Raw genomic sequence first — 19,471 nt, forward strand, 5'->3', positions numbered from 1 at the left:
CTAGTTTTAGATAAAGATTATAGTTCCCAATAGGTCATGAGGATATCAAAGGGGTTTTAGGGCCCCACATACATCTGTTAACACATTTATTTACTCAGGTTCTAGAAGAAATGCATGTCACTCGTATACATAGCAGACTGATTTCCCAGTAAGCCATGCCCAATGTCATCTTTCCTGGAAAGCAAAAAGCTGCATAATCTGTGTTTTGTTGTTCTCTCAATCAGCTGACAAATCCGTGGCTCATTCTTCCATTTACTTGTGGATCCTTTGCGTGGCTGAAGCCCACAGTCCTTTCTGAAAGGGCCTTACTTCCCTCCCCTCCTTTCTTATTGCTCCAATTTCTCCCTTCTATGGTTTTTCCACTCTGTTAAATGGTATGTTCATATTTCTCTACTCTATAAACAATCTTCACTTCCATTTTAGTACTCCCTCAAGCTTATGCCACTGATGACCTACAGCTATAGTTTGGATACATGTCCCCTAAACATAGAACCACACAAGAATTCTCCCCATCCTTGATCTTTCTTCTATCTATGTCACTTCGTATTAATTTTTTTAATGAAATTAACTCAAATGTTTTGAAATGTCTTTCTTTTACTACCTCCCTGCTCATTTAGCATGTCTACCACTTTATAATAATATCATTATTCTCCCATATAAATAAAGATGTTCCCCAAACTTGTATTTCTAGACTCCCTGCCTTGGTCATCTACTGGCTCCAAAATCATTTCCTTATACCTAGTCTCTAGATCAAATCTGATGTGAGCTTCCTAGCTATCACTAGAAAGGCATATCCATGGTGATTTGGCTGTCAACTCACCACCAGAATGTCAAATTTGACTATTTACCCTTTTTCCAACCCAGATCCTGCCCCTTTTCAAACATCCCCATCTACTTAACATTCAAATTTCTATTAAGGACATCTTTACTATGTGAGTTGCCCTCTTAAAAACCTCAGCAGTAGCTATAATCTGCTTTGCTTCCTTCCTACAATGATTCAATGGTGAAGGCACGCATATTCCATGTTCACATTTAGACAGGTAATGGATCCTTTTCTGCCCCAGTCTCTTCTTCAGTATGTCTTTTTGCTTTCAAATTAATCTTTTAGGGCTTTCTGATAGATTTTTTAAAATGACTATGACTGATTTATCATTCTGTCCCCAAAGTATATATCTCCATTTCTCATATGATTATTTATACAAAAACACAACTAATGCATATAAATAAAAATTCTAACTAAGAGGCACACTGAAGTATTTGTGCCTCTTATTCAATTCATTTTATTCCCAGTGTAGGATTTTTATGGGTAAGTGAAATTTTGATCAGGGAATCTTTTTAGAATAATATGCATACCCTAATTAAACATACATGTTATTTGTTTTTGAAATATATTAGTAAGTCTTCTGACCATTAAATTCTTTATTGACTCAACCAAGAATTTGGGTCCTTGTAATTGTCTTGAAAAGACAGGCTTTGTGAAGGTTGCAAGTGGGAAAACAGAAAACCAGGAGAAGTTAAAAAGTAAACAGACATAAAAGCATGGGAATGAGTATGTGGAATATCGCATAAATATGCATGTTCACACATGATCTAGTCTCACTGATGTGTGCTTGACATGACAAAGATGAAGAAAATATTATGTATGCTTCTGAAATGATACATGTTTTTTGAAAATATACTGGTAATATTTAAACAATGAAATTATTAATAATTATATATTTTCTCTCTGGAGTAAAGTTTTTGCTGATATAAAAATCTCCTAGAGAACAAGACTATATGCTTGTTATACTTTACCTAAAAACTCAGTAATTGTGTCCCAAATGAGGACAACTGCATTTTAATGTCTATTTAGTGTGAAACTGCAACACGCTATTGCTTCTTTTCTATCAAGTTTGCAACGATTTCTTTCCACTTCCCAACTTGTCTTTATTGTTTTCCTGCTTCAAATAACCTGTACTCTGCAGTAGGAAAGGCAAGGAAAGTATTACAATGTCCTGAAAGTTAGGTTACCCAAGAATACGCTTGAAATCTATTCTTTGATACAATTAGATGAAAAGGGAATTAACTAAATTAGCTTTAATGCATTTCTCTTCACCAATTTTACATATTACAATAATAGAATACTATTAAGCATAATTTAATAATTACCTTTCTTTAGGTCAATCTTAATTTTCTTGGCATTCTTCTTGCTGCCAAACCCCATGAGAGGGGAGAGTGAGGGAGAGGAAGGCTTTCTTCCTAGTCTTGGTACTCGGGGGCTCTTGCTTTGCTGCTGGGAAATTGATGTGTCTGCTTCAGGACTGTTCATTCCTGTGAGATTTACTGCCTTCTGGCCCAGTTTCCCATGGACAGGAGGTGGCACCTTTGCTCTCAAAGCACCATCGTTGCTACCAAAAATGTTAAGGGGTCCAATGACTGATTTTTCATACTGTTCACGGTTTTGAGGTGGAAGCACATGGAGCAGCACACTTGATGAGTTCATCGCCTGGCGGAAAATATCTTGTGCCCTGGGAAGAGTAAGTGTACAATGATACTTTGTTCTAGTGAGCTACCTCCATCCTTCTTAAGTGACTCAGCATGGGGGCAACCAGGAACAGCACAGTAGTAATATAAGCATGGGAGGCACTGGGACTATCACCATGAATGGGACTCTGCCAAATAATGCCAGTTGGCACTTGAACCCTGCCAACGAATGTCCCCTCTAACCAGGATGCATATGCCTGATAATCACGTAAAGTTCTCTCACGTCACTTAACAGTCTCCTAAGGTAAAAGTAATACACTCTCATTTTGCAAATTCGAGTTGAGGCTAAGAGAAATGAAATAATTTGTCTCATGATTTTGAGCTTTTAAGTGTTTCTAAATCTGAAATTTTAACCAGAATTAATTAACCAAAAAACATGTAATAAACTATCCTTAATGTAAATGGGGGAACATCATTTGGCATTTTGATCAGATTATTAATATGCTATTTTTGCTTGAGGGGAAAAAATAAGATTTCACTCCATACCAACTCTGTACAAAAAAATCTATGGGTTTTAGTTCTGTTCATGTAAGCTAGTGATGATTGTGTCTGTCCTGCCTATTGAGCAAGTAAAAAAGTATAGCAGTGCACACACATAATATCATTACTAATAATTATGATTTTTGTCTATCAGTATTTTTTAAAGTAGATTATTTTCTTCACATAGGAGCTAACACTGACTTTCCTTCCACTCAAGGCCACACTCCTTTGTCTGCCCACAGTATTGAAAACTGATGCCGAGAGAGAAGATGTAGTAGGAGTAGTTTGGGTCTGAATTAGGTGAGGTTGTTGACTCTTACCAAAAAGTATTAGTACTTATTCCCTTAATTTGAAGTCCCAGTGCAATGCCGACATACATCAAAAATATAAATATGCATTAGACTGCTGCATATTCTAAGTCTTTCAAAAAAAGAGAGAGAGAATGTATTCCCATAACATTTTCACATTGAGATGTGATTTCTCGAGGGACAGCATTTTAATTTCAATTTAGAAATTTGTTTGTATTATTCGCAGTCTTAGATTCAGTAGTCATAGTTATTTCTCAATGATTTTAGAGTTCACAGAAAACTGCTGACATCAAGTAAGCTAATTAATAAGCTGGAACAAATAGTATGTAAAGAGAACCATTAAATACCAGCCTAACTGACCCATAGCCCAAGAAAAACAAATCCCTTCATAGATACCCCAGCAGAAAGCCAGGCAGGAAGGCTTGCCGTGTTCTGTGGCTTAACATTCCTAGAGATGTGTGGCCCACATGTGGGCCACCTACGAGTATGCTGAGTGTAAAATGCATTTGAAAAATGGATGTTCAGGGGTCACTTAAAGAGAATTGGCCAGAAATTCCATCTACAGTTTTTCTCATAATGAGTTCTGTAAAGACTACAAATATCCCTACAATCAATAAAGTAAACAAAACAACAAAGAAATGCTTACTGAGCAAAAGTTTTGTCTACAAGATCCACACTGTTGATTTTTACAATACATTCATTTTCATGCAAGAGACCTTCCCGTTTGCACCTGCTGTTTTCTTCAATGCCTCGGATGAAGAGTCCCAGGATCCTAAACACAAAATTTAATTCAAAACAGAATTACTAAATAACAGTATGATTATTATTTTTCACCTGCACATATTCAGAAGTAAGTGTTGATTTTTATTTATGAAATACAGTATCCTTTCTACGCAGGTAACTGCAAACACACACATACACACACACACACACACACACACACACACACACACAGAATTCATTTCTCTTTTCTGCAGTTCCATTTCTCATGCTTGCCATAAACTCAGAAATGCTAGTACAGCTTAGCAATGTAGAGAAGATGGAAGATTTGTGGTCTGAGGAAGGCCATTGTGTTTGACTGTGTAAGCCCGAGTTAGTTCCAAGGTGTGGACATGATGCTTAGATATTCACAGTGCCTTTTTGAGTCTTACTACCTGTTCAGTAATTAGTATGATAAGAAATAAACAAGCAGTTAAGATTGGATTACTGAGAAGGAAGATCAGCCCCATTTGTTAGTGCTGCTGAATGCAGAAGGCATTGGTTTGTTTTTTTTTTTTTTTGATATCTAAAAGGAATAGGAGGAGGCAAGGTCATAGGACTAGGACTGGGTAAATTAGTAAGTAGAGGTTTAGGGTAAAGAAAAGGAGACAGTAATAGAAACCTTAACAAGCTTAGAGTCATCATGGGATTTCAAACTAACAATGGAGAGAAGCCATTGTCACGTATAGGGGTCTTCAAGCAGAAAATGAGCTTAATGTGATGAAGCTAGAATGGAGTAAGTATCCCATATCTACTGCTTCCTGACAAGGCTGGGCTTTTGGAAGACTTCAAGGAAATTTTTGTCAGAATGAGTTGGACTTGGAGAGATTACCAAGGGAATCCTCTGTCTCTGCAGCTCTGGTTCATTGAGGGGTAGAAAAGAAGGAAAGCAAAGAAAACTACAGAAATAAGACTTACAAGTTCTATGCTACAGAAATAAGATTTATATTTTCTATACAATTATCCTTCAATAGCCACAGAGGTTTAAAGACCCCTTGGATAAAAAAGAGACAAACAACAACAACAAAGACCAACTGTGAATGCTTGAGTCTTTTCTATAAAATAGCATGATAGTTGCATCCTTCTGCACATCTTTAAGTTCTCTCAAGATTACTAGAAACACCCAAGACAATAGAAATACATTCTAAATGGTTGTAGCTTATTGTTTGGGAATAATAACAATAATAATGATAAGCAAAAATTCTCAATATATATATGTATACATACAATATACATATATATCCAACACAAAAGCACAAATATATTTATATATATTTATTATCAAACTGAATTACAGAGAGGTTACAATTTCATACATTAGGCATTGGATACATAAAAAACACAAATATATTTTTCCTAGTATTTTCAATCAATGTGTGGTTGAAACCATTGTGAATAAGGAACTCAGAGGCCAAATGCATGTGCACATGTATATGTGTGTATTTGTGCACACACAACTTTGTTATTTTTACCAACCCCAAAGGAAACCAATAATGAAAACAAACAAATCTTGTATCTATCTTTATTGCTTCTCATTTGAGGGATTTCCCTTTTCCTGTTGGCATGTCAGCATTCCAGCTGTGTCTCAGAGAAAGAAGATAGGCATGTGTTGCTGGAGAACTTCGCCAAGTGTAGCGATATCTCCTCTCCCTCACCCTGTTTCTTGTCTCTTTGTTTTTGACTTTGTTGCTTTCTTTTGCAGAAGAGCCGTGTGTGCCATTATACAATCCCTTTGCATTAAATTCCAAATCTAAATAAAATATGAGCAGATTTTATGTGTGAATAATAAGGTCAGTCATGGAAAAAGGGCAGCCTGTAATGAAAGTGTTGGAGAAAATGATTGTCCTGTCTGGAGTAGCCACAAAGTTGCGCCTCTGCCTCTAGGCCTTAGTTCTTTTAATGAGCTCATATCATCTCGAGACGTCAATGGGCAAGGCATGCACAGTGATATTTAGGTCTCTACTTGACAAGAGAAAGTTAAATGAGAACAGTATGCTGCAGCCAGAGAAAGAAGCAAAGAGTATCACTGCCTGCTGCATGAAGGGTTTGAGGCCAGAGGTGCAAATGGAGACTGAGGTCTGGTGCTTCGCTCCCTTGTTCTAGTAGAACATCAAAAGTTGAATGAACATGGCATACAGAAATGAAGAAATAGATCAACACTGGGCCTTTTCCACAATGAAGCATTCTCTGATAACTCACATTTTGGAAATTTTGTTATGGTGGGTTCACAATAATATGATCCATTAGGAGGCTCACATGTGGTTATAAAATAGTTTATGTAAGTGATATTTTTTTAACAAGCATTCAAGTCTTCCTTTAATTTAATTCAGTACATCATCACTCATGTAATGTTACTCCCTAGGATTTAATTTCACATTTTGGGAGATGAATTAATTCTTTCAGGCCGCTGGGTTGCAATTTAGCTTGCACATCACAGCTGGAGTATGCTGTGTGAACTTCGTTGATCTAAATAACCTAAGTTCCATGAAAAATTTATTGACAGAATAAGCCCAACTGTAAAACCCATGTGTCAGAGGTAATTTTGGTAAAATGTAAAACTGACTGGTTTTATTAGTTAGGTCTCTGGCAACAAACCACCCCTGCCCTTTCTATGCCAGGGATGGGGTGGATTCTTCCCAGTATGATGTCATCCAGACCACTAGGAGAAGGCTCGGGAACAGTATCCCATTATCCTCCTTGCTCCAGACTGGTGGGCTACAGTCCCTGTCTCATGGGAGACCAAGACACAAGAATTTAAAGACAAACGTTGCTGAGAAACTATAGGCCAAGACTAATCAGTTCATTTGCATTAATCAGCAATACTAAACAAAGCTAAACTCCACACAGCCTAGCAGAATCAGAGAAGCAACAATTACTTCTTGCTCATGCAGTATGATTGAGGTAACAACAGCTCTTCTTGCCCTTCCAGCCTTCCATCCCCATGGTGTTCCCTGGCTTTGTCTCTCTGCCAGCTGAGCATTTTTGTCTCAACATCTCCCCTTCTGCATCACTTTTCTCCATCTCTTACCTTTCTCCTCCTCTCTTGTGTTTAAGCTGTCTTTACCCTGAAGCTGAGGTATATTATGCTGTTTGTTGAAAAGCACTAGATGTCATGTTTGAAAAATCACATTCACAGTCGAGAAATAAATTACCATGTCTTTTACTTGTGAAAACTTAGTGTATTGTATTATTTAGTTCTGTAAAAGTGTTTTGTTTTGAAACCGAAGAAGCCAAAGGCCCTCAATACAAAGCAACAGTCAGCCTCCCTGAACTGAAGTGTCTAATGAATTCACAGAGACACTATCTGCAGCCTCTATACTTCATTAAGATGTTCTAATATAGGTTAGGTTTCTTATCCAGTGACAGGTGTGCCAGTATTTTTCTAAAAGAAAAAAAATACATCTGAGGCAAAAGCCAATTACAGTAGTCTTAATAAGGAATTAAATGTAAATTCTAATTTAAAATAATGACACAAGCCAATAAATGGAAGGAAATTAAAGAGCTAAGTACACTGCCATGACCCTGAGCTCCTGTGCTCACACAGTGAAACCATATGGCGTTACAAAGTCAGACTCTTGTCTGACATGCTGTCTACAGAGTTGTATCTACACACATGGGTTGAGTTAAGTGTGCTGTTTCAGCCTGTACTCATTACCTCATAACTTTTACTGGCTCATGTCTCCACTTCCATATTATTTTTTTAATGTTTTTAATTAAATTTCCTTCCTATAGTACTAGTGGGTAGAAAAAATATAATAACAATAATAATAATAATAATGATGATGATGATAATGTCTCCAAGTTACTACACAGTTGACCATAAATTTATAATAAAACTTTATTTCTGAATTAGGCTATGTTGTTTTCACCAAATCAATCATAATACTGATAATTTGTAAGTTCATAGCTTGTGGGTTTCACTAAGAGCTTTCACATTTTTAATGTCATTTAATCCCAATAACCTTGAAGTAAAGTAGGTATTTATAAGAGACAAGTTTGGGAGATTTGCTGAAGGTTATGTAGACTGAACACTAGGATTCATTCCAGGTCTTCTGAATTCAAGTCCAGGCTGAGGCTAGGAATGAAACCAGAAAAAAGAAGGGAGGAAGCTAATAAACTCTAGTGGTTTTATTATTATTAGTTGAAAAGAAAGTTGATTTTGCTTCTGCAGGGTCAGTTTGTTTTTGAACTATTGAAAATGATGTATAGTGACCATCACATTGTATATTGCTCATCTTTCATAAATTGGGAAGATCTGTTCTATTCCAGCTTCATTAAGCTAAGGGGACTGGTAATTTAACCACTCCACTATTTCACAAAGCTCTCAGAACACTTCTGCCAAAGGCCATTAGGATTTCTCATGAGGACTGAGTAAATACTCAGCCTGTCTATCAAAAACAAGCTCAGTTTGTCCTATGCCATAACCCATAACGTTTGTAAACATGCTTTATTAACACATACAGGAAACCAGACACAAGAGCTGTTAGTCATTCTTTTCTAAGGAACATTCATTCTAGCAAGAGATTGGCATCCGATGTAATTTTTTAAAAATAATAATAATAAGATGATTTTGCAATTCAGTTAGCAGATGGCTACCTGCTGAAAGCCTTGCCAATCAAAATATCATGGAAAATCTCTTCCTACAGATTTAGTAGGATGAATTGAATCAATATTCAGTACTGAAGATTTGTAAATTAATAATATACAATAATTGGAAAAATTTTAGTTCTAGAAAGAATAATAGAGTCAAGGTACACGGGAAGATTTGTGTTTTTGCTGTTGTTGTTGTGTCTTTTTATTTTTTCAGTGACTTTGGAAAAGTCAATGGACCTTTCTGATCTTTCACAGACTAGGCTAAAATAAAACGTTCTGTCTTTTCAACAATACCTTTAAGAAAATGAATTTACAAATTAGTGAAAGGTATATAATGTGGATGAGAATCTGATTTTCTATCAACCCTTGTCAATATCCATCCAGGGCTTCAGAGAGTCAACTCACCGAAGAGCAACATAGTCTGAAACCAGTGAAAAATGACATAATATTGAACAGTAGTTCCATAAGACCTTTACAGTATTGCTATTATCAGCTGTGAGGGAAAGACTTTAATTTATACTCGCAGAACAAGATATATCCAGTTAGATAGATACAGATTTCAAGAAATATTAACACAATTCAAGTTTCCATTTGCCAGTTTAAAAAAAAGATATGGCAAATTACTTTCAATGACCTAAATTGTAATGTAGTAAAAGCAATAAAAGCACAATGACATTTTTCTTCTTTAGCAAAGCCAATTCTAGAGTCTTAGTTCTATAGTCTTAGGAAATGGTGATTTGGAATTGTTACCTGATTGATGTATATTTCTATTATCACAAAAATTCAGTTGCAGCATTCGTCTAACAATATGTTAAAACTCTGTGCCAAGATTTTGTTTATTTTGTACCACTGACAAAGACACTTTATAGAAAATGTTTTATAATGAATCATAAATGGAGAAACTGTGATAAATGTTTTTCCATTTTACAGTATCCTAGAAGAAAATGATTTGATTTTGTTGCCAACGCATGTGGCCAACAAAATTATAAGTAGAGAGGTCCATCTGAATAAGATAAATTTGTACTTAATCCTCTTCTGAAAAATGACATGCCAGAGAGCATGTTATGGTTTTCATTAGCATGGGCTTCTGAAACAAGGAAAACAGCTTACCTTCCACTCAGAGATGAAAAGAAGGGCACTACATGTATTCCCAAAGGACCTCCTTCCCCAGAAATCTCCACTCTTCTTGTCAAGTCACTGCGCCGAAGAAAACATGGAAGCTGATGAGTCCTGGTAAACACCAGATGAGGCACATTTACCCCCTTCCCCTCCCCTCACAATGAATCAGCTGCCCTAACTTCAACAGCTGAAGTGTAGTTGAAATGTATATGGTTAACTGGTATATTAGAAAAAAAATTGACAAAAATAATATGCTTAGAAGACTATCTGGTTCCTTATTTTTACCCTTAGGCAAGGCACAAGAAAAGTTAACACAATCTAAATTACTACAAAATAAGGTTCCACTTAATCTGCATAAACCAACATATTCATAAACAAGTACATAAATATAAAATGTCATCCCAAAGATACTCACTTGGAAATTTCTGTACAGATCCTAAACGCATGAAAATAAGTATATCTATGCTGAAGCATGTTTTTCCCAGACAGTAAATACCAAATAAAAAACTTTACTTGAGAAGGGTCTGAACTACATTTTTCGAGACCACAGTTGGACTTTTTCAAAGCAACATAACAAAAACTTTAAGTTGTATCAGGGGTTTTCAATGGAATAATGCCAAATATTCACCGCCTGAATTTTTTAAAATTTATTTTTAAGGTGAAAAAATAGGTTGCAAAACCTGGAGAACATGTATTATAGAAAGAAATAGAAAGCCTGACCTGCCTCACCTAGTCCAGATTAAGGAAAAGATGAGCTGGAAACATTAATGGATAGTGTGCATGATGGAAACAGAAGGCACTGGGAGCTTTTGTGTAAGAAAGAGTGGAACTAACAAGTTTTTGTAAAGATGAAAAATAATAACCATGAACAATTATTGGCTCCTTTAATCCCACTGAGAGAAAATAAAATTGCCAGAGGAAAATGATAAAGTGGAAGCAAACATCCCCTCTATGGAAATTGTAAGCAGGTTTCAATTGTTCCCTATTTACATGAAAATGACCTGAAACTAGATGTCAAATTAAGAACTACAGCTGCTACAAATGCTTTTCCGCTCCAAATTGAAAATAGTGAAATTTTGGCTCTTTGCTAGAAAGTTGAGAACAGCATTAAGCAAACAAAATGCCTGATGAATTCACTCTGCATGAAGTAGTCTTTAAATGACCAAAAATCTAATATAAACATATGTTCATCAGTGGATTCGGAAATAAATATATTCTTGCCAGTGGATTAAACTTATTTTTAATGTGTTTTCTTTGAAAGCCTATTATCATTAAAAACTGCACAACATAAACATGACAGTTTCTAGTACTTTTGGTAAGATGATAGAATTTTAAATCTGACAATAAAATTTCACATGATTTCCTTTGTTAAACGTCTTCAGTCAGCACATTATATCAAAAGCCTAGAATAAAATACTTAGAAACACTAGAGTAATAATGCAATATGAAAAGGTCTTTATTTAAATTATGAACATATATAAATACATGTATTTGGATGGTCATATAAAGTATGCATTGTAAATCGTGAATGTTTAATGAGCAGAGAAATTATACAGAATTTGATAAACCAAAGCTTCTTAAAAAGGCATTTAAATAATACTAAACTGAAAGTACCTACATTCTAGCTCTATTATGTTATTTATAAATAAAGACAAACTTTTGTTTAAAGGAATCTGGAATATAGTTCAGTGGTACAGTGCTTGTTTAACATCCTTAGGGAATTGGGATAAATCCCCAGCACCTCAAAAATTGTTAACCACTGAAATATTATCACCTTTCCAGATAAACGCATCAAGAGTCCCTGTTTGCTAATGGATAGCACCCGTATGTAATATATAGAGGTCTTAAAATATAAATGTTTAGTTTAGTGTACATTTTAAGATTTCAGCTTAAGAACTTTTAAGGTGGCTTTTATAGATGACATATTTTTATGGATTCTCATTTTTTTCTACTTTATTATATTGCTTTATCCCTATTCCTATAAGACATAATAAATTCTATGCATCCCATTGATAGCTACACTCTAATATTTATCCATTGATATTTTTATATTCACCTAATAGAAGACACCTTATACTTTGGCTCCAGTAATCAATCTTGTTTAATGTTGCTATAACTTTTGGAAGAATGCAGTTTTTAACGTATATTTCTACATAAGAGTCAACCATTACCCAATAATGATAATTCTTTGGCTAAAAGTTTTTTTGGTGATTATTAGGGTACTATCACAAAAATGCTACTGTCCTAGAGAAAAATGCATAAAACTCTCCATTTTATCAACTATAATATGCAAGTATTTATAGAAAATTAGATTTACTTAGTAAAGAAAAAGCATTGTAATTTTAATGCATATCATGTTTCACCATGTTCTTTATAAAATGCTATGCTATTTGTTTCCAGGTGAAAAAGCATGAGAAATAGATGTTATAGAGGCATGTTCAGATATTTTTATTTATAGCAAAATAAAAACACCCCACAGTATTTTTAAAAATATTTGATGGAGTTTATAGAAATCTCTATTTATAGATACGGCAACTAAGACTTGACATAGTTACTTGAATACATATCTCACATAGTGATATTTTACAACTATGTAAAAATGGGCTATTAGTGCTATTGGTTTAGATAACCCCCAGAGTGCATGCAGCACCTAGGGAATAGAGCAGACACAGGTTTAGAGGACAGTATAGTAGCCAGAAGACAAGCTGGAAGGTGGGCTAGTAACGGGAAATTAAAAAATGAAGGGGAAGAAAAATCTAGGAAGTGAAAAAATAAAACAATTGTAAAAAGTGGCTCAAAAATTGAATTGTAAAATAATAGAAAATATTCCTTATATGGAGAAGAAAAGTGGAAAGATTCACTAGGAATCAAACAGGATTCTTAGAGACACTTAAATAAGTTAAGCACTGTGAAACATTAGGTTAACTAGTATTAACCAAACTAAATGCCCCAAGGTAATCAATTTGGATAGATTTGACTCAAAGACAGGGACCAGCTGCTACCAGTCTAAGAGCTCAGGACAGAACTATGGGCAAAACTAAAGTTAGTGGATTACAATGAGACTGTCATTATGACTGGTCACTCTGCTAGAGCTGGATGTTAAGTGCTCCAATTGATTTGTACCCAGAAATAACACTTGAAGCCTGAGGCAGAAACTGCAACAGACACTTCAGCTGATTTCTTCATACCAGGCAAGTGGGAAGACTTTGAAACTGAAGATTATTCAAGTCATTTAACTGACAGTTTTATAGAATGAATTCCAGAAAGCGGAAACATGTTTTCTCTAAGAGCTTAAGGGGAGATAGAGCAGCTGAAGGGAGAGAGGAATGGTGGACAAAAACTGCCACACTACTTATTCAATGTATACATATGAAAATGGAACCCTGTAACTTGAGAGGATGAGTGGGGGTGGGATAGATGGGGGAGAATGACATAAGGGGTGACACTGATAAAGATACATTGTACTCATAAACAGATATGTTGAATTGAAACTTCTTTTTACAGCTACTTAAATCTAATAAAATAAAGAAAGAAAAAGATTACTCAACTCAGTCTCAAGCCTTTCCTAGAGGTCTGGGGGAGAGAAAATATTGAAGACACGGATGGGGGCTATTCTTCATTCTAGAAGCAAAGTTGGGTGTAGAGTAAATGGTAGGGAGTATGTGTAAGAGAAGCGATCCTCTCTGCTTCCAGGATTTATTTTATGTAAAATATCTGAATAAGTCATTTAAACCATCTGTCAAATATGCACATTAAAATTAGAGACCTTTCTTTAAAAAATTAAGTTGTTTGTGTTAATAAGAAAAATAACTGGAGAGGGAGGGGTTTGGAGGGGAGGGGTTTGGAGATGAGGGCAGGTATGAGAAAAACGAAGGAGGAGGTAACAAGTTTGAAAGAAATGTACTCACTGGCTTACGTATGTAACCCCTCTGTACATCACCTTGACAATTAAAAAAACAACAGTAAAAGCACAATACACAGAGGTACTTGAAATGGTAGGGTCAAATGGAAACACAACTGCCATGGATTCACTGGAAACTGCTGTTCAAAGACAATGAAAAGTAATTAAGAAATCCTGGTGCAGAATAAGATGTGAAATACTGAGAATCAATCACTTGTATAACACCACACATACACACAACACCAGTGGGTTCTCATATCTTTCATTAAACAAAAAGGAGAAGAAGATAATCAAGTAATGAATGTTCCAATTGGGATAGTCTCTCCTCTCCAATTGTACTTACTTGGTTTAAAATGTTAAAGAAATCAACATCAAATTTAAATGTAACTATTCTTATTTAAAAAAAGGAATACCTCAGTGCATCCTTGGTTTTTGGTGATGTCAGGAGTTCTGTCTGAGCACCATTCATAATTTCTCTGTCTTCCAAGTTCTGCATGGAATCCTGCAGTGAAACAAAACCATAAGCTTGTAGATGCACACGTATAGAATTGAAGATCTGAATAAAATATCTCAACATGAAAGAGTAAATAGTTTTACTCTGGGTATAGACAGTATGTTGTAATTTCTTTTACGCTTAGAAACAGGTGTTAATCTTTTCAATGCTTTCAATGTACTTTTCTCTTCCATTTGGTTTCTGAAATGCTCAAATGGCCCATTCACACAAGGCAATATGTTAAGAGCTTTGCAATACATCATTTAGCTTCCTGCTAAGCAAATATAGGTTTGGGGGACTGTATTTTAAGCCAGCATGGAAAAGCAGTAACAAAGGGGAGGCTCCTGTAACAGCTGGTAAGAGAGCTTTAATGTACTGTATTTTGCTTGTACTTCCTTGCAACATTAAAATAATTTAAGAAAGTAAGTCCATGAAAAAAGAAAATGTTGCTTTGCGAAGTCACTTCAGAGTGCGTAGAAACATGGGCTGGGAATATGGCTTAGCAGTAGAGTGCTTGCCTAGCATGCATGAAGCCCTGGGTGCGATTCCTCATACCACATAAACAAAGGAAGCCAGAAGTGGTGCTGTGGATCAAGTGGTAGAGTATTAGCCTTGAGCAAAAAGAAGCCAGGAACAGTGCTCAGGCCTTGCTTGAATCCAAGCCCCAGGACTGGCAAAAAAAAAAAAAAGAAAGAAAGAAAAAAGAAAAAACCAACAACAACAACAAAAAGGGGGTGTATAGGTCTGTAGGAACAATGGCAGGAAGAACTCAGAGGGGTTCTTTTGTCATAAAACTAATGATCTTTGTCAAAGAGAAACTGAATTTACCACTTAGTTTCTGAAGGGATAGACACTTCTGTTACAGAGGTAAGATCATTAGAGACTACCAAATAAGATCCTCAGGTTCCAAGGCATTCCCTGCAGAAGGAAGATCAAGTTGAGTTGGAAGCCAGGGGAGTAGAGACAATGACGGAGTAGAAATCCTGGTCTATGTTGAGTTTCCTTTATGGAAGACATTCGTGTTCTGTCTGGTCCTAGAGCTGTTCTCTCAGGCAATAATTCCGTGGATAGGCCCACTCTTTAGAGGCAGACTAACACATAATTTTAGGCTTACATCTTGATGTCACTGAAGCCACAAACTACCTGGAGAAAGATCTATAATCAGAGCTCACATTATAAATAGCATTGATGGCTCTCCATGCCTCATTCCACACAAAAAAGGAAAATATGAGCCTAAGAAGCTGGATATAAATGAATTAGGTTTTTTATTTTGAAGACAACAAAAAATAGAGCTGTAACTTAAAGCACTTTGTGGTAGTAACTTGATTTTTAAAAAAGTTTTAAGGTAGTAGTGCTATGTCCCATAAGCATTGGAGTTTCTATGAAAAATTCTACACTAGAAATTTTTTTCCCTTTTATTTTTTTCTCCTTTTTATAGAGAGCAAAGAAAATCTATAAGCTTAAAGGATATTATGGTTTAAGGAACTATGTCTGAAAAGATGAAAAACGTTGAAAGTTTTTTTTAGTAGAATTAAATCATAAGAGAAACATTTATTGACATATTGTATTTATTGCTCTACATTTGCTGAGTAGAATTTCCATTCCAAGTGGGTTTTTTTTGGTTTCTTTTCTTTTTTTCTTTTTTTATTAATTAAATTTTGTTGACAAGGTGTTGTGCAAAAGGGGTACAGTTACATAATAAGGCAGTGAGTACATTTCTTGTGATATCTTACTCCCTCATTTTTCTTTCCCTTCCCTAGATCAGGTAGGCATATATACAATACCCAGTGTACCAAAATCATATACAGTAACCACGTGGCATACACCAAAGGAAATTCACCTAGAACTTTAAATGTAACGTCAACAATAGAGTCCTCCTGTGTCCTTCTCTTGGAGTTGTTTTTACTTATCCTCGTCTTATATGATCATATGTACATAGCTGTTGAGCTACTGTGATCCACTGATAGGTGGATTCTAGACCTTTTTCTGTTTAGTAGTTGTTTGGTTTTATAACCATAATGTAAGGTCGCTGCCCCAAACCTGTGGAAATACCATTTGAAAAGAAGTTTTTTGTTTCACAGACCTGGTCTCTACTGTCCCCACGCCACCCTAACAGTCATATATCAAGGAGACCATGCCCCTTTGATCTCTGTGTTCTAGGCTTGTCTCGTTCAACATTACTTGTTCAAGTTCTGACCATTTTCCTGTGAATACCAATATTTTATCATTTCTAATCGTTATGTAGTATTCTATTGTGTATAGGTACCACATTTTTTTTGTATCCATTCATCTGTAGTGGGGCATCTGGGTTTTTTGTTTCATATTTTGGCTACTGTGAGTTGTGCAGTGATAAACATGGAAGTATAGATGTCTTTTTGATATTCTGAGACCTGTTGTTCAGGATAGATGCCTAGGAGTGGTATGGCTGGGTCATAGGGTAGGCCTATGTTGAGCTTTGTTGAGCTATGTTGAGCAGTATGGTGGGACCTCCATACTGTTCTCCAAAGTGGTTGTACTAATTTGCACTCCCACCAACAGTAGAGAAGGGTTCCTCTTTCCCTGCATCCCCTCCAGCATTTGTTGTTGCCTGAGTTCAGAGTATAGGCCATTCTAACTGGAGTGAGGTGGTATCTCAGGGTTGTTTTTATTTGTATTTCCTTTACTGCCAGGGATGTTGACCATTTCCTCATATGTTTCTTTGCCATTTTTATCTCTTCTCCTGTGAAGTCTCTCTTTAGCTCCTTTGCCCATTTAATAATTGGTTTACTGGGTTTGGAGGAGGTTAGTTTTTTGAGTTCTCTTTAGATGAGGAATATTAGGCCTTTGTCTGTTGCTGTGCTGGTGAAGATCTTTTCCCATATGGTTGGCTGTATTTCTAGTTTGTTGGCTATATCTTTAGCTGTGCAGAAACTTTTTATTTTGTAGGATTCCCATTTGTCGAGACTCTGCCCTATCTGTTGTGCCCCTGGGACTCTATTCAGGAAGTTCCTTCCTATGCCTATAAGTTCTAGTGTCTTTCCTACTCTGTCCTTCAGTAGTTTCAAGGATTCAGGTCTGAAGTGGTTTATCATTGTTGTTATTTTTAACGTACTATGTGAAATTTTTTCTTTTGTTTATCTTTCCTATGGTTTAGCCACTGCTGTCACTGTATTTGATTTTGGTAGCCTGGGATAGATAGATAGATAGATAGATAGATAGATAGATAGATAGATAGATAGATAGATAGATAGATATAGTTATGGATATATATATGTACATATATCTATCTCTATCTATCTCTCTATCTATCTATATCTGAATTAGGGAAGGAAAAGGGAACTTCAAAATGATGAGACAAAGAACAAAAGATGAATCGATGCAACAGCAGGACTCACAAGACATTATGTTGGAAATTAACTGTACAACTCTAGGGTAGGGGACTTGGGAGGATGGAAGCTGGGAGAAAAATAAGGGAAGAAGTAACAAGTTTAATAAGAAATATACTAAACACCTTATGTATGTAAGTGAAACCCCTCTGTACATCACCTTGACAATACAATTAAATTAAAAACAGAAGTGTGCTTTTGTATCTGGTTTTCTGTACACCAACCATGTAGTGAACAATTTATTGTAGTAATTTTTGTAAAAATTTTTAATAAATTATCCTCACATTTAATGGATAAAAATATAAACACTTGTTATTATTCATAGCTTCTGAGAGTCAAAAACTTGCAAGTGGCTTAGTGGTGTACTTCTAGGATAAGATTTTTTTCATGAGGCTGCAAGATGTCTGCAGGGCTAAAGCTACAACCATCTAAAGATGACTAGGGCTTTACGACTCATGCAAGATTCATTCTGAAAATGACACCAGGTACTGGTACAGGTCTGCAAGCCTAGCTACTGAGAAAGATGAGATTTGAAGACTGTGGTTCAAAGCCAGCCTGGTCAGTGAAGTCTGGGAGACTTATCTCCAATCAAGCACCCCAAAAAATCCAAAAGTGGAGCTATGGCTCAAGTGGTAGAGTGTTAGCTTTCAGCTAAAATGCTCAGGGACAACACCCAGGCCTTGAGTTCAAGCCCCAGGACTGACACACACACACACACACACACACACACACACACACACACACACGTAATTAAGTAAGTAAGTAAGTAAATAAATAAATAAGAGATATGTCAGTGATATTTCCTGTCTTCAGAGTTTTGCAATCAGGTTAGAACATTTTCTTCCCCTCAAAAAATTACCACATAAAATAGCAATCATTCTCCATTCTCTGCTAATCAGTAATCTATTTTCTGTCTCTGAAGATTTGTCTATTTTGAGCATTTCATATAAATAGAATCATAAGCCATGTCTTCTTTCACTTACAATGATGCTTTCTAAGTTCAACCATGATTCAGTATATGTACGTATCTTATTCCATTTTAGGATCAAGTAATATTCTATCTTATTGATATACTTCATTTGCCTTTTCCAGTTGTCCAATGTATTTGCATAGCCTATGTCTATTATGCAAAATAAGTTGTTATGAACATTGTATTAGAATTCTGTGTGAAGATGCTTTCAGTTCTCTAAGCCTATATGAAGAATAAAAATTTTGATAATATATCTTTTTTTAAATTTATTTTTATTTTATTTTATTTATTTATTTATTTATTTTACCAGTCCTGTGGTTTGGACTCAGGGCCTGAGCACTGTCCCTGGCTTCTTTTTGCTCAAGGCTAGCACTCTGCCACTTGAGCCACAGTACCACTTCTGGCCATTTTCTGTATAAGTGATGCTGGGGAATTGAACCCAGGGCTTCATGTATGGGAGGCAAGCACTCTTGCCACTAGGCCATATTCCCAGCCCAGTAATATATCTTTAATCTTTAACATTTTTAGGAACTGTTACACTATTTTTATAGGATCTTCCTAAGTTAGCATTTCTATAAGTTATATATAAGTCATCTTATATATTGATCCATAACCAAGGTAGGAAAATAACATGCTTTTTGTCTTTCATAAACATCATACAAGGTTAAGAGAAGATTTTCATCTAGTTCTAGTTCAATTCCAAGTAAGGTTTGAATTTATGTCAACAAGATACTTGATGCTTGGAATACTTAGAAATACCAATTACAATTTGAAAGCAATATTTGGCTAATTGCTATGTCATAATCTGCTTAAGAGTAATTCTTTTGGAGCAATTAGTAGGTAAGGACTAAGAAAAGAACACATTTGAAGATGTATAAGTCCAAGTCAGGAGTTCTACTATATAAAAATAGTTCTTTGCTTTAACACAGGTACCCTAAAGGGCTTACTGTCTCAACTAAT

General features: G+C 35.6%; 1 protein-coding gene across 3 annotated transcripts in view; it reads right to left on the minus strand.

Annotated features, from left to right (window-relative positions):
• The window catches only part of Pard3b (par-3 family cell polarity regulator beta), a 993,253-nt gene that overhangs the window by 467,330 nt on the left and 506,452 nt on the right, over positions 1 to 19,471 (minus strand). For all 3 annotated transcript variants that reach the window (XM_048344902.1, XM_048344903.1, XM_048344901.1), the window contains exons 5-8: positions 14,097 to 14,185; positions 9,774 to 9,860; positions 3,958 to 4,083; positions 2,149 to 2,507 (exon numbers count right to left, since the gene is read on the minus strand). In XM_048344902.1, coding sequence (XP_048200859.1) covers positions 2,149 to 2,507; positions 3,958 to 4,083; positions 9,774 to 9,860; positions 14,097 to 14,185 — 661 coding nt within the window. The remainder of the gene's footprint in view (positions 1 to 2,148; positions 2,508 to 3,957; positions 4,084 to 9,773; positions 9,861 to 14,096; positions 14,186 to 19,471) is intronic.

Source organism: Perognathus longimembris, chromosome 4 (genome assembly GCF_023159225.1).
Source record: "Perognathus longimembris pacificus isolate PPM17 chromosome 4, ASM2315922v1, whole genome shotgun sequence".
NCBI lineage: Eukaryota > Metazoa > Chordata > Mammalia > Rodentia > Heteromyidae > Perognathus > Perognathus longimembris.